This window comes from Hippopotamus amphibius, chromosome 13 (assembly GCF_030028045.1).
Source record: "Hippopotamus amphibius kiboko isolate mHipAmp2 chromosome 13, mHipAmp2.hap2, whole genome shotgun sequence".
Lineage (NCBI taxonomy): Eukaryota > Metazoa > Chordata > Mammalia > Artiodactyla > Hippopotamidae > Hippopotamus > Hippopotamus amphibius.
The window spans coordinates 25,706,342-25,723,031 of NC_080198.1; the positions used below are offsets into that span (position 1 = coordinate 25,706,342).

At 40.9% G+C, this 16,690-nt stretch overlaps 1 protein-coding gene across 2 annotated transcripts in view; it reads right to left on the reverse strand.

Moving 5' to 3' along the window:
• The window catches only part of SYNPR (synaptoporin), a 300,920-nt gene that overhangs the window by 44,925 nt on the left and 239,305 nt on the right, over positions 1-16,690 (reverse strand). For both annotated transcript variants that reach the window (XM_057706222.1, XM_057706221.1), the window contains one exon: positions 2,820-3,018. In XM_057706222.1, coding sequence (XP_057562205.1) covers positions 2,820-3,018 — 199 coding nt within the window. The remainder of the gene's footprint in view (positions 1-2,819; positions 3,019-16,690) is intronic.

Here is a 16,690-nt window from a genome sequence, read left to right on the forward strand (position 1 = left end):
AATGGCGTCATGCTGATCCTCTCCATTCATTCTGTCTCTGCGGCTCTTAGGATTCGGGCTCGCTTTTAAATTAACTTTTATCTGCTAAGTAATGAGCACATCAGTTTTTTAATATCACCGAAGTCTCACCTAGGAGCCTTTCTCTTTTTATTACTAGAATTATCTCCTCACTCTTCCCCTTCTTCCACGATGTAATAAAACAAAACCTACCCAGCATAGTACACAATTCGGGATTTCATTATATCCTGCTTGATGGGAAAGACTATTTACCCAGAGGTGAAATAGCATGGCTTCACAAGATTGCTTCGTATGAGAAGAACGTAGTTTTATATAACAAAATAGATCTTTTCCCACTTTATGGGCAAACTAGCTGAGTCAGTTTCTTCTCTCTGGAAGCCAGAGTACTTCCTCAGACTTTAGAATTCTGTGAGAGCGTCTACATCTATCCAGGAATGGATGCATGCATGTTAGTTTTATGGTACACACGTGTACACACACACACTCACGTGTGCGTGCGTGCATATCTCAACCTCTTTGGTGTATCTATCTGCACATCACGGGAAGGACAAGCCCAGGTAGGTGACACTGTTAAAGATATTTTAAAACCATTGGGGCTTCCTAGGTGGCGCAGTGGTTAAGAATCTGCCTGACAATGCAGAGGTCACGGGTTCGATCCCAGCTCCAGGAAGATCCCACATGCCATGGAGCAACTAAGCCCGTGTGCCAAAAAAAAAAAAAAAAATAAAACCATTAAGACCAGTTGCTCCAATTTGAGAGGGAAAAAAAAAAAAGACATCTGTCCGAAGGCTCAAGTTCTGCTGATTTGCTCTTCTTTTCCCACAACAACATACTGTAGTGCTATAAAACTGATCTTTCCCCAGTCCCTTCAAACTTATCATGACATTTTACAAATAGGGGTTTCTCCCAGTTACCCTTCAAAATGTGTTGATTTTAAGGTTCTGGTCTCTATAGAGATTAGACTAGAGACCTGTAAAATTTATTTCACTCACATAATACCTAAAAGAATTTGTAAAAACTGTGTTCCTATTTGTATAAAGTTGACATATAATTTTGTTTTTATTAAAAGTCTAAACAGTTGCAATAATGTAATTTCTGGCGTAAGGACTGATATTTAAAAATATACCCCATTGTATCAATTTTTAGATGAATTCAATGGAACTGTTATTTGATACTCTCTATTCCCCATTTAAAAATTATTAAACAAATTCCTCACTAACAGTTGGAAACTTTACATGTTCTTTTCATTCTCTTTCAACTTGTATTTCCATTATACTTCCCCCACCGAATCGCAGTCTCATATAACATTTTTCTATACTGTACAGCATTTATCGATCACCCTGTTATATTTCTTTGCAACAAAAATATGTATATAAATTTAAATTACTTTTTGATTACCCATGACCCTAATGCTTTAAGTATCAAAACTTTTTCTTTTGAGCTGGGTAATCATTAAAAATGTTATTAATGCACAACTGTCTAAAACAACGTAAATGTATTATAAATGTTAATAATTATGAAATTGTAAAAGTAAAAATTTTTTATTAGAAATGTATGGGACTGTTTTTTCTTCAATTAGTTTATGTATTTTCAAGGGACACATATTACTTAGTTCTAACATGGGATATGATTCAGCATAAATTCTATTTCCATTTTTCATTGTATAGATGAGAAGGCTTGCTCGCATAAATGAGTAAATGAGAATGGATGGGGTTTTGTTATAGCAATGCCATTAATTTCTCTGAATTCCTTCTGAGTACTATGTCCCAGACCACACAGTGATCTGTCATCAGAAATTATTTTTTAATGATCTATCAGCTGACCAGTAGATTAGAATTTTCTATTTTATGGAAAGGAAAAAAATTGGAAACCTTCTTATGTGCAAATGGATACATTACCCAGTCATTTGAATCACTCACTTTTCTCAGTACCAACACCAATATTTCTCAACCTAGCAATGTACCGTGTATGGGATGGAAAAGAAGGATGCTTTTATTTTATGAAAGGGGAATAGGTGATTAAGAAAGAAGCAGTAAGATATTTTCAGAAGCAGGGCATTCTCAGTAAGATAAATTTTAGGCAAATGTACATGTGAAGGCTGAGAAATTTAAACTGTATTTCCTTAAAGTTATCCCAGCTTACGTATCCCTCTGAGAGCTATTGTGTTCCCCTAGGTGTCTGTGTGTCCCTATTTGGACATGTTGAGCTACAGTCGTTTCACCCAAGTGAGCCCTTGAACCATTGTGGGAGGAAAAAGAAAGTGGGGGAGGGTTGGTGGTGGAAAGAGATAAGGTTGAGGTAGAGACAGAGATTGAGACAGAGGTTGGGGGGCGGGGGAGAGAGAGAGAGACTGAGATTCAGAGACAGAGAACTCCATCTTCAAACTAAATTATTCTATGACCAGTCTATCATATATTAAAAGAATAACACATTTCAAGGAACTACAAGTCATGTTGCCTAAAAAACCAGTGAGAAAAAATGGTCAACTAACTCCATAACCCTGGAATGATTCATAAATCTGCAGCAAGCCTCACTACTCTTTCCTTGATCTCATGAGATTTCCAAGCATTTATTTCAGAAGTGTTTCTAGCAACTCTTATAATACTTCTCCAGTGCAGGGGCACAAAAGAGTGACAAGCGTCATGTTTTCGTTTTAGATCTAAGATATCTGGACGAAAAAGAATGCGATTGCCTTTCAAATACCTGCCCTGAGGGCTCGGGTAACTCCAAAGCCCTTTAAGCACTGGGAAAAAGAAATCAGAAGGGACAGAAAAAGTTATTTCATAAAGATAACCACTTACGATGAGTGGACCCCGGTTGTTTTCTCGATACTTGTTCTGGAAGAAAATGTAAACGACGGTGGCAGCCAGGGAGTAGAGGAAGGCGAAGACGGCGACGGTGACAAAGAACTCTGCTGAAGACGAGGAGTCGCCAAGCAGGGCCACCTTCTGCCGCTCCTTCCCCTCACAGGTGGGCACCTCGAATGTCACCTGGTGTAACCTAAGGTACCAGAGATACCAGAGAGGAGAATCATTAAAATGCTATGGAGAGGACTTCCTAGGTGGCACAGTGGTAGAGAATCTGCCTGCCAATGCAGGGGACATGGGTTTGAGCCCTGCCCTGGGGAGATTCCACATGCCACGGAGCAACTAAGCCCGTGTGCCACAACTATGGAGCCTGTGCTCTAGAGCCCGTGAGCCACAACTACTGAGCCCATGTGCCGCAACTATTGAAGCCCACGCGCCTAGGGCCCGTGCTCCACAAGAGAAGCCACTACCGTGAGGAGACTGCACACCACAACGGAGTAGTCCCCGCTCCCAACAACTAGAGAAAGCCCATGTGTAGCAATGAAGACCCAACACAGCCAATAAATAAATTAAATAAATAAATAAAAATAAATTTATTAAAAAAAAATGGTATGGAGAAAAAAAACTCGATGGCATATATGAGATGTGATTTGGGACCTTCATGGCATGCCTCTGCGACAAGTTCATCAGAGACATTACAGAGATTGTAGCTGGACTCGTGAAAGTAGATACTGCAGTGAAACGCATTCCACTGGGCTTCACCGTAGCTGGTCACCTTAGAGAGAGGGGAGGTGGGGAGGGGAAAGCAAACCTTAAATGATGATGGATTAGACTATGACATCCTTCCCCTTATGTTCTCCAGTGCTTTCTCATTATACTCGGACCCACACCCTAACTCCTGAGCGTGACCCACCAGGTCCTGGCTTAGGGTCTTTTCACGGACTGTTCCCTTTTCCTCACTCTGTCCCCTGACTTTGCCCATGGCTGGTTCCTTCCTGGCATGCAGGTGACAGCTCAAAACATCATCTCCTGGGAGAGCCTTTTTCTGACTATTAGTCTGAAATAGCTCCTTCCCCTTAGCCATTTCTATCACATAGCCCTGTTCAACATCATTCACAGCGCCCATCACCAGCCACACTGCCTTGCTAATGTATCCAGTTACTTTTTTTTTTTTCCTGTCTCCACGTGATTTGAGATCTTGATTTTCTTCTCTCTAGATCCCGAATGCCTGACACTTGTTAGACACTCAGTAAACAGGACTTGGATAAGTGAACGAACATTCTTGATTCTGTAAGATGACTGATAGACCCCAGTTTGACAGAACTTTGAGAACTTCTATTTTAGAGCATAAGTTCTATCAGGACAGCATCCAGGCCCAATATGTTACTTAACAGAGAAAAATAAGATTTTGGAGGGCAGTACTTTCTGCTCAATAAATGACACCTAAGGAAGATGTGTTATATCCAGTACAATAGCTCATGCTGTGAACTTGGTGGTGATCTGTAATTCGATATAGGAGACAAAATTCAGCTTCTTCAGAAATAACTAAATTACTCCTTAAGTATTAGGGAGGCCCTTGGAAATAGACATGTACCACACTTAGCTCACCCATGAATGCTCAGTAAAGGACCACCTGGAAAATTATCTACAAAAGTAACAATGATGACAAAACCATTGATGAATCTGATACATTCCCAACATATGCTTAAGAAGTATTTCTCTTACTAAGCAAAACTTGATTCCTTTAAAACAGATTTTTGTGTGTAGGTTCTCTTACAATTTAGATAATAACAAAATGAGAAAACAGCAATACTAATAGCAACTAACATACTGGAGCATTTACGTGGCAGATACTGTGTTTTATATGTACTGTTTCATTTAATGCTCACAGCAGCCCTATGATGTAGGCATTTTATTGTCCCCTTCCCCTTTACACATGAAGAAACAGGCTTAGAAAAGATTAAGTGATTTGTGTGAAACCACAGAGCTAATAAATAGGGCCAGGGATTTTTTTTAACTTTACGTTAATCTGTTTCTGTTAAATAATGAGAATAGTGACTAGGATGAGTTTTTTAAAAAGTGGAGCCCATGGACAACTAGCATTGTAACTGTGGGTCTTGTTAAAAATGTATATGCCAGGATCTGTCCCACACCCGCTGAATTAAAATCTCTAGGGGTGTAGCCTAGTTGACAACCAAAACAGAAAACTCCAGTCCCCCTAAGTTCCTAATTTCTCAGAAACCTATTTTTTTCATTTACTGCTTGACTTGAGAAAAGTGTTTACATAGTCCACTTGATTTTACTTATTTATACTGAGACTCCTCCTCTTTCTTGTCAACCAGAAAAATGTATAGCTTCAGTAAAATTCAGGAAAACAGAAGCATCCATCATGGTTATACTGTAGAGACGCTTTCCTTCCCTTGTCAGAGATATTAAAACATTTCTCAATAGTTTAGTCTGTGGGAATGCTGAAAAATGAAATAGATTTAAAAGGTAATCATGCCAGGTATATTCTGACAGAGGTGATTTTCAAATAACGCAACCTTTTTTTTTTTAAACTATTTTGTAATATGTCATCCATTCAACACATTTTTAACAAGAAGCTCTGTAGTTCATGCAATGGCTAGATTCTGGGGTTAAAGTGGGAAACAAAGATAGATGGGCTGGTCCCTGCTCATGTTGAACTTCAAGTTTAGAGGGAAAAGATCACTTTTATGAGAGGAGTGCTAGGCCAGTCTGGGGGTGTGGCAGTCAAGGTAAGATTCCCCGTGGAAGTGATTTTTAAGCTGCAGCTTGAAAAGTGAATAGAAATTGTCCAGATCAAAAGTTGAGAAAAAAGCACAAAGAAATACAACTTCACATCCACTATGATGGCTACAATCAAAATGATTATAAAATTGGAACAATTAGAGTTAGTGAGATTAGAATGGAATAACAAGATAGGATTAGAATAATAAGTTTCAATTAGAAAGATGGGAACTTTCACACGTTGTTGGTGGAAGTGTGAATGGTGCAGCCACTTTGGAAAAACAGTGGCAATTCTTCAAGTGGTTAAACACAGAGTTATCACATGGTCCAGCAATTCCACTCCTAGATACGTATCCAAGAGAAATGATAACATTTGTCTGCACTAAACTTGTACTAGAATGTTCACATCAGCTTTATTCATAATAGCCAAAAGCGGAAACAACCCAAACATCTGTCAGTTGATGAATGGATAAATGAAATGTGGTGTAGCTGTAGGGTGAAATATTATGTCAATAAGTAGGAATGAAGTACTGACCTATGTTACAGCATAGAGGATCCTTGAAAATCTTATGCTAAGTGAAAGAAAGCCATCACAAAGGACCATACATTGTATGATTCCATGTATAGGAAATGTTCAGAATAGGCAAATTTATGGAGACAAAAACTAAGTTAGTGTTTGCCTGGGGCTGATGGGGGAGTATTGGGGATGATGGCTTAGTGGTACAGGATTTTTTTTGGGGGTAATGTGGTGATGGATGCACACTCTATAAATATATTAAGATCCACGCAACAGTACATTTTCAATGAATGAATTGTATGGTATGTGAATTATATTTCAAAAAAGCTGTTAAAAATTAGGGATGAAAGAGCATGTATCAAGATGCTGCAAAGGCAAGGAGCACAGCACATGGGAAAAGATGAAATATGACAAGGGACCTGAAACATGGCAGGAAAGGGGATGAGTGATGGAGGATGAGATGCAGAAGCATCCAGAGACCCTCACTGCGGGGTCTTGTGGGTCAGGTTACAGACTTGGGTCTTTATCTTTCTAATTTTATCTAATGATGACAACTTTTACAATTTATTCTCTTAACTTTCATACATAACACATAGTATGTTATGTGTATCATGTTGTACATTACATCCCTAGTACTTATTTATCTTATAACTGGAAATTTGTACCTTTCCCCTCCCCCACACCCCAGTAACTACAAATCTGATCGTTTTTCTATGAGTTTGTTTGTTTGTTTGTTTTTGAAGTGATTTGATATTTCTATACATTGCAAAATGATCTCCATATAAATCTAGTTACGACACCACCACACAAAGATATTACAGAGTTATTGGCTGTATTCCCACACTGTGCATTTCATACCTGTCACTCACTTATTTTGCAAGTTTGTACCTCTTAATCTCCCTCAGCTCTCTCTCTCTCCTCCCTCCACCCTCCTCTGCCTGGCAATCATCTGTTTGTTCTCTGCATCTATAACACAATTTCTGTTTTATGTTTGATCATTTGTTTTGTTTATTAGATTCCACATAGAAATGAATCACACAGTATTTGTCTTTGACCTATTTCATTAAGCATAACACCCTCTAGGTTCATCCATGTTGTCGAAAATGGCAAGATTTCATTCTTCTTTATGGCTAATATTCCACTATACACACACACACACACACACACACACACACACACACACACATCTTCTTTATCCTTTCATCTATTAATGCGCACTTAGGTTACTTCCATAGCTTGGCTATTGTAACTAATGATACAATGAACATAGGGGTGCATATATCTTTTCTACATAGTGTTTGTTTGTTTTTTTTTTTCCTTTGGATAAATACCCAGAAGTGGATCTTCGTCTGAAGACCATTGGGAAGATTTTCTTATAATAAACAACATGTAAAACAAAAATAGCAGGCAGAACCTCCTCACCTGTGGTAACTATTTAGAAACACGCACACTTGCTTCCCAGGCATCAGGATCAGCAATGCTTCCAAATGCCAGTTCCCTCAGCTCACACGTAAAGGCTGGGTGTGCAACTTTTGCATACTCTGAGAGCAGCAGGAAGGGGGAGAATAAAAAAAAATTTTTTTCTATGCAATCAGCTGAATATCAACATTTTCCTCGTTGCTAACTTGTATTGATTTACAGTAAATGTTAATGGTGCTTATCGGTGCAACGCAAAAAAAAAAAAAACACTAATGAATTTGCTGTGCTTATTAATACCAATGATCTATAGCTTGGTATTTAGCCCTCCAGCCACATGGGGCAAAAGCAGGAGCAAGAGAGGAAACAGAAGGGAAGCTCTATGCTGGTGCCTATTCCGTGGAAGGGAATAGGGACCGTTTATAAAGAAAGAGCACGTCAGCTCAAAACAGTCTGAACATGATGATTCATCTCCCTGAATATTCTGAATGCCAGGGCATGGCATCTATTACTAAACACATATTTTACCAGAAAGGTTCTTTTAGGCAACAGTTACATATATATGCAGAAATATATATGTTGTATTTTGGAGAGAGAAATTTTAGAGTCAGCATGTGGTTAGCAGCTGTAATAACTCTGAAAGCAAATATCATTCATTTAGAACCTAAACAAGGGGAAAACTGTTCTGTACGGACAGAGCATATCGGTTGATGGAATCTGGAAGCTGACGGGGCCGCCTCTGATCTTGTGAGGGACTAGTCAGGGAGCAATCGCTGAGCCTGCAAAAGGACCAAATCCAATTTGTTGATTTCAAATGTATAATTCCCTCCTTGGCTGGCCTGACTCAATCAAGAGGTAATTGAATTTCGTTGGGTTTTACTGCATTGTGTCTATCCACAAAAACACCTCCATGTGACAGTAGGTTCTTCTTTTTTCTTTTTAAAAATTTACCAACACTTAAAACACAGCCTTTTAAACATTTCACTCCTGCTTCAATTAAACTATAGGAACTGCTGGGCCATCCACAGTTTTCAGTTCTGTTCGTAGGGCTGGAAAAAATATTAAGCAAGTTGCTGTTGCTTTACTAATAAAAATATTCACACCACCACCACCACCAGTTTTCAACCTCCAGGCATTGTATTAGCTTCTTTACTGGCTTATGTTTCACTTAACGATCGTAACAACTTTCTCAGGAGGTACTGTCACCATTATACAGATGAGGAAACTGAGGCTTGAGGTGGGTAGTGAGCTTGCTGGAGGTCACGTGGGTAGTGGAGGGCAGAGGTGAGTCTGAATGCAAGCAGATGAGGAGGAGCTATGATAGCAACTGCCTCTCTGCTTCAAAAGTTACAGCATCCTTAGACTTCCAGCCAAATGTTTGTATAAAAGTGACTAAGCCAGCTTTCCCATGCCATCTAATCTAATGGTACACAGATAGTTTACACTGAATAAAATTCTAAACCAACATTCATTCTGCTTCCACCTTGAAGCACGTGCATTGTACAAGGTACCCAGCAATGATGAAGTTGAAGCCCTTTAGGCTGACCAACAGGAAGTCATTAAAAGGAAGCAACTGCCAAACACAGGGAGATCCACTCGATGATGGGTGATGACCTAGAGGGGTGGGATAGGGAGGGTGGGAGGGAGGCTCAAGAGGGAGGGGATATGGGGATATACGTATAACTACAGCCGAGGCGCTTTGTTGTACAGTGGAAACTGGCACAACAGTATAAACTATTATTTTCCAATAGAGATTGGAAATTAAAAAAAAAAAATCTTGTTGGTTTCTAAATTCTGTTCTGGGTTACTCTAACATTTGCTTTAGAAGCAAGCAGAGGGCAAACGCACCCGACTGGCTCATGTACTGAAATTGTGACCATCACAGCATCTGCGGTTCTTTATAGAAGGGGAGTAAAGGACAGCACAGATTCATCTTCACAGAGCACCGTACCATTAAGGGCATCTGGTAATAAGACTTTGGAAACTGCCGACAATATCTTTCACCGGGTGTGGAAAAAAGGCGGACTAAAGCTCCTAACAACACACCTGGGGGAGGTTCAGTGCAAGACAGTAATGACACGTCCTGGTGATCCCACCCAGGAGTAAATGTGGGAAGTGCTACGCTTTCGGGGAGCAAGCTGTTGCCACTGAGTTTCTGATGGCCAGGATTAAAGTGGCCGAGGGGAGATCTGAGGTCATTTGGCCAACTGTGGTGCTGAGTGCGATTCTCTTCCCCAGATAATTTTCTACAGCCCTTTTCAGTCTTTCACCAGCTGATAGAGACTCTAACCCTCTTGCTCCATTTCTTTCTCTCTTCCCTACAGGAAATACTGGCATTTGTCTGGTTTCAGATCGACTTTTCCTTTGCTAGTGTGTGTGCGTGTGTATAATAAGTGCATTTGTGTGTGCATTTACACACTCACAGACACCCCTACTTGCTCAGCCTGTATGATTCACAACGTAAATTACTATAAGATCCTGGGAGTTTATACACACCTTCACACACTACATCTCGTTTTTTTCTCCCCAGCAACCTTCTGCCTTTGACAGTCGAGGAAGCTGGAGCTCAGACATCTTGAAAGAATCACCAAAGATCAGCCGGTTGGTACAGAGAAGGCAAACTCCTCTATGCTCAAGTCCTTCATTCATTCAGGAGGGATTTATTGAGCCCTGTTTGCCAGGCATCAGAGAAGCTAAGATGAGAAGACAATGAGTTGTGAGGAAAGGAGTGGAGATTATGTAGGAGATTGAAAAGGGCAAGTCCCCTCTGACTGTCATTTCCCCTGGTTTTCTTGCTGAACCTGAAGCATGGCATTTGGTGACAGTACTTAGATTGTGAACATGAGTCCACCTCTGCTACCACTGGGTGCCCATCCCCATCTGACAACTTTATTGAGCACATGCTCAGCCAGGCACCAAGCCAAAGGCTTTCACATATAATCTCACTTAAACCTTCAAACCTGATAAAGTGGGTGCTATTTCCCTTCTTTTAGTGGTGAGGAAAGGGGGGAGCAGAGCGGTAACGCAACTTATTGAAACAAAAAACAGTCTATCCGGCCTCAAAGCTTTTACTCTTAACCTCCCACATGAAAAAAAAATGCTATTCTTTGTTTTTATTACTCACATATTTACTGACTTTCTACCCCATGTCAGTCTTTTCTGAGAGATTCTTGCAGTCGGCTCTCTCTCTTGCTCTCTCTCTCTCTTGCTCTCTCTCTCTCATTCTCTCCACTTCCGGTTGTTTCTCAACAGCAGAGTGGTCATGGGCTGAATGTCTGAATGTATGGGGTCTGTGATTATTTGTTCCACACTCTCCAGGCTCCTGGGCGATTTTCAAACTATTTCTGGAAACTCACACTTTGATTACAGCAAAGTTTCCCTTTATGCCACCAGCACCTCATAAGGCATATTTTTATGCTGTGGTCAAAATTTGGGGAGTGTCTGACTGCACAGAGCCTCAGATTTAGGATCTATTTGGGGTGGAAAAGGCAGAAGATGGGGACAAGGTGAGGACTGAGAAGCGTCTCAGGAAATATGCTGGTTGCGGTGAGAGCTGAGAGAGGGCTACAGCATCTGCCTGCAGGTTGCTAAAGCTGGACACAGGTTTGAAGTCCTCATCTTGCAAAGGAGACTAGAGACAGTTTGCTTGAGATGCAGGACTCACAGACTGGAAGTTGACAAGGATCTGTTTACCTGGAAGGACCTGGAAGGCCTCTGCTGACCAAAAGGGTCATCACTAGGCTCTAGCCAACGTCAAAGAAAGCAGAGATAGAAAACAATCCAGTCCACAGGTATCCTTCCAGGAGCACCTCAGGGTTTTTAATGATGCTGTTTGTTCCCAGGAAGGACCTGGAGGTGCTACCTATACTCCTGTCTGCTAGACCTGAGAGCTGACTTCCAGCTCCCTCATCTTCAGGTAAATGGCATTGTTTAGCAGCCAGAATCATTTTTCCAAATATTTTTGCTCTAACCTTGGTTGAGTCAAAACCAGCTTCATCTCTGAGACTCGCAACAAAAGCACATTAGGTATTCACTGAAAATATTTTCCTAAAAGAAGAAATCAAAACTAAGGGAAAGACAAAATGCTGTATTTCTGCTCTTAAACACGAGGGCATTTCTCCCTGATGTGATTATGTATTAAATGTACTAAAGCTTATTGTTTCCATGGGAGGAACTTTCCATTACTTTTCGTACTCCTCACTTTACCATTAGGGAAGGTAGTTTCTTTCTTAAGGAGAGTAATAATAAATATTTGGGAGAGGGAACTGAGCTAGACATTGGAAAATGCAATCAACGTTATTGCAAACAATACTCTTTCCTACACCATGCGCTGTGCTTGTTCATATGAGGACAAGGCTGGAAAATGACTGGCTCTCCTCCCAGGATGTGCACGTCATCTCCACAGGCCGCAAAGATGTTTATCCAATTTACTGAAAGTGCGTGATGCGAGAAGGATCTTTCAAATTTCATCCCTCCCCCCGAAAGTTTCCGTTTATATAGATAAACATTTCAAAGTCAAAAGGTAGACTCCAAGGTGATTAAAAAGGAATGGATCAGTGGAAGCCAGGGCATGGCCTGGAGTAGGACTGAAAGAAGAAAAACTGTGAAACGCACATAATGACTTGCGAAGAGGCACTGGCATTCTCAGTAATAATAAGCTCTGATTTATTAATTTTAGTTTCTTCAAATAGAACCTGAGTCATGGAGAACTCAGACTGCCTCTACATTGTCAAATTAAAATAGATAATGAGGTCATTATCTGTATATTTCAGGGAAAATCTTTCTTTTCCCCGTCTTGCTTGCCTTCCCTGAACTGTGGTGCTGTACTCAAGGGAATTATGAAGTAAACAAGTCTCAGAGGTTTTTTTTTTACACCTGAATGTCCAGGCAACTGCCTATCTCTGTCCATTTTATTTAGTTAGTGTAGAAATGCTTCGCAAATAAACAATTTTAAGGTTTTGACTAAAAGATGTTTATGACATTCAGAATACACACAGGTCACATGGGAGAGGACCACAGAAATCTGTCTGGGCTGACCTTTTGTTTAGAATTTAGGGCAAATCGATTGGATTCATTAACAGTCAAAATATGCTATGGACAAAAATTCAATCGATACAGAAATGATTAAAGGAGGAAAATGAAAGGTTCCTCACAATATCATTCAGTATTAACAACTTAAAAAATGGAACTCACACAAGGTCTTTAATCTGCTGTTTATTACCTAATGATATGACCGTATGACCATACTACCTAATAATATGACCTAAAAAATACCTCATTTTTTTGGAAGATCTACCTTATTCTTAACAGTCACATAACCTACCTATAGGATATGTGAATTATCATATTGTGTAGAATGTCCTATATTAGTGCACATTGCACAACAATTTTCTTAATGATCCCCCAGTGGTGGAAATCTTGAACCTTGAACACGTATCTTTGGATGTCTGCATGATTACTTTGGATAAATTTCTAGAAGCAGAACTGCTGGGGAAAGGAGTATATTAGGTAGGGTTCTCCAGGGAAACAGTACTAATAGCATACATATTATAAGGAATTTAAAGAATCTATTTTAAGGAATTAGCTCATGTGATTGTGGGGACTGACAAGTCTGAAATGCATAGGGCAGGTCAGCAGACTGGAGATCAGGTAAGAGTTGATGTTACAGATGTGAGTCCAAAGCCTGGAAAACCAGAATTTCTATATTGCAGTCTGAAGGCAGAATTCCCTTTCTTACAAGAAACCTCAGTTTTTGCTCAGCAGACCTTCAACTGATTAGAGGGGAGCCACTCACATTATGAGATAATAAAATGCATTGCTTTTACTGCAGCGCTTGCATGTAATCGGCAATTATGGTTACTACTACTAGGTGAATTGCAAACAGTTTCCAATGCACAAAATTCAAGGTGTAAGTCTAATTACTAAAGTTGAGTTTTCAAATCCAAATGCTTTCAAGGAGCAGAATTCCGAGACCTAGAAATACAACGCGTTCTATTACTATATTGTTCTGTCAAAAAGTCACCCTATTAAGCAGTTATTTGGTCATTTTCTGCTGCTGCCTGCTGTCATTTCATTCTTCACATAATAATGACCTCGTTGAATGTTCAAGATAGGGAAACTAACAGAACCCTTGCTGGGTAGGAAATTCAATATATCTGCCAGATGATAATAAAATAAGCAGAAATCGTTTATACATATAGAACAAAATGCAATCTCCTTTAAACCACTGAAAAGCTATTGCCCTGTCAAGAGGCTATGGAATTGTAAATTTCCAGTTCTTCAGTTGTTCATATTACCACAAATACACAAATTCTTTTTGGGAAAAAAAAAGTCTAAGGTACAAGGAAACACTGTTCATCTTAGTTAACTAAACACAGTTTGTTCAATATATTTATCAGCTCAGGATGGAAGAAGTGCTCTTCACTGTCAGCAAATATAATGTCACTCATGTTTCCGATGCTTTGCCAGCAACAGGGGATTAATCATGCTTTCTTCAAGTTGCATCTGGAACATGACATCTAAGAATTCATTTTCTGCACAGCAACCGGAAATCTCTTAGAAACATAAATCAGAGACATAAATCTCTTAGAAACATAAAACTGCATAAAGCTCTCCTCCAAGGCGTCCCCTCCCACTCAGGGCCATATCCAAACCCGTCATCATGGCCTACGAGGACTGACAGCATCTGGATCTTGCCCACTTTTTTACTAGCATCACGCCCACTTGCCACTTTCTCTTCCCGGAACACAACTGCCCCCCGCCCTCCAGGGCTTCTGAACTGGCCTCCATGCTGTCCATGGTCAGCTTCATCTCTCTATTCGGGTCTCAGCGCAAATGTCACCACCTCTGAGAGGCCTCCCTTGACTACCTAAAGTGTGTGTTCTACCCCTAGTCATTCTGTATCACATTATCCCATTTCACCGCTTAATTTATCTTGTTTATTGCTTTACTGCCTGTCTGAAGTTACCCTGCTAATTTGTGAACCTGTTTTGCCTGTCTCTCCCACTAGGTTCAAAGTATTATAGCATGAAGGCAGGGATCCTGCTTATTTTTGCTGCCTCTCTGTGACTGAGCACCAGGTCAAATCTAGTTTCTAGTAAAGATCCCATACATATTTGTTAAATGAAGAAGAAAGGAGGGATGAAAGGAAGGAAGGAATGGAGGGAAGAAGAAAAGGTAGAAAAAGAAAGGATAGATCTCATTAAATTCCTGGAAGAGTTATTTGTCTGGAAGCTGACGCTGCTCTTACCTTGCAGAAGAGTAGAAAGAGATGCCTCACGTGTTGTGTCAGAGGAAACCGAGACTCAGAGAGGGGCAGGCACTGGATCAAAGTCACACATGGCAAGAATCAAGACCTAAGCTCTCTGCTCCTAGATTGGGGGACCTTCCACTATGCTGAAATTCCTACGAGGAAGAAACCCTCTGGTGGTCCAGAGAGGCCATACCTGGACGCTGGAAGAACCAGAGTACTAGAAGCTCAAAATGGAAGCCATCCCCAGGGGTCTGGGGGCCTGCTGGAGAAGCCCGACAAAGAGCTCGCCCCTCCGGGGAGTCTCAGGCATCTCCCATCAACCCTGTGTGTCTAAGCCACACGTGTGCAGCTGCGTGCTGCCTTTGCCCCAGTGTCAGGACCAGGCTGCAGAATCACACTTCCAGCCTATCCCCCAATCATTCATTTATCCATCCAACCAAATCACACATGGCAACACTGCGCCAGGGATTATAGATATCAGAGTAAACAACATGCAGATGGTCACTGCTCTCACAGTCTTTGTTGCAAGAAGAGGCAGACAACTGAATAATCCGTTTCAATAAATGTTGATGAGGGTTAAGTCCAGGGGTTTAGAGGGGCCCTAAGCTTGTCTCGGCAACCAGAGGAGGCTTCCTGGGGGAGGTGATGCTTAAGTGACGCTTGGAGGGTGAACAGGGTATAATGGCTAGAGAGCTGGGTAAGGGAGTGCTCCAGGCCTAGAGGTGAGAAAGTGTGTACTCTGAGGTACTGTCTTATTTTATTTAAAATTAAAAATTTTTTTAAATTAATTAATTACTTTAATTTTTTTTGGTCTGCTTTGTTTGTTGCTATGTTTCTAGTACCTAAAACAATAGCCAATACACAGCGTATGGCAAATATTTGTTGGCTAAACAAACTTTTGGAAGCACAGTCTATGTAAATCTCTTTTAACAGACATAGCTAATTTAAAAATTAGGTACAATGGAAAGAGTTAAACAGAAGGTATTCAGAGACAGTGCAGAGTAAAGTAGCCTGTACAATGATGAGATGACCCTGAGGGCCACTTGCCAAAGAAGGGAGGTACTGTCTTCTTTTAGAAAATGCAAACAGGATTGCCATAGCCACTTCCGGCATTAATAGTGATGATCGTAATCCCTGCCTTTGCGCCAGCCACTGCGCTCTGTGCTTTACATCCCGTATTTCCTTTACCCTGTACCAGGGACCTCGGAGGTATAATCACCATTACCCCTACTCTACAGATGAGGAGACCGAGGCTGAGCACAGTCCTAAAAGGAATGAGCTGGCTTCCACCCCCACTGGTTCCAGCCTAATACAACTGGTCGGTCCAGAGAGACTCTTGCACAATGGAGTAGTCTCCACCTTGCCTCCCCCATGCATACGTTACGCTTCTTCAGCAGACTGGATGTCTTCTCAGCGATTCCCAGGGGCGCATCTGAGCCCGTTCCCTATCCACCTGCAGTGGGAGGAGCTGGGTAAAATTTTCAGAATGGTTGATGCATGAGACACTAGCTTGTTAAAAATTACTTGGCTGAAAAACTAATTTGCTACAGAATCAATTAACCTCAAACAGTCAAGGAGATTTTACCCCAACCGTTTTGCCACCATGTCTGAGGTTGAAGATGCTCCTCAACTGGAAGGTTGGTAAGAATGTAGATATGTGTGTGTGTGTGTGTGTGTGTGTGTGTGTGTGTGTGTGTGTTACAGTGTGGTACAGGGCTTGGTCCAGTGAAGCTAACACATTGGAAATATTTCAGAAGAGAAAAATCTATCTTTTAGCAAGATGATTAATGGGGGAATTGGCCTAAGGGAAATGGCTTTCTTGCATATTTGGTTCTGGTGGGAATGAACAGAGAGACCCTCAGGGCCACCCCACATCGTCCCCAGAAAAGAATTCTTAGGGACTGACGTGGTGACTTTGAAGACAGCATTGAG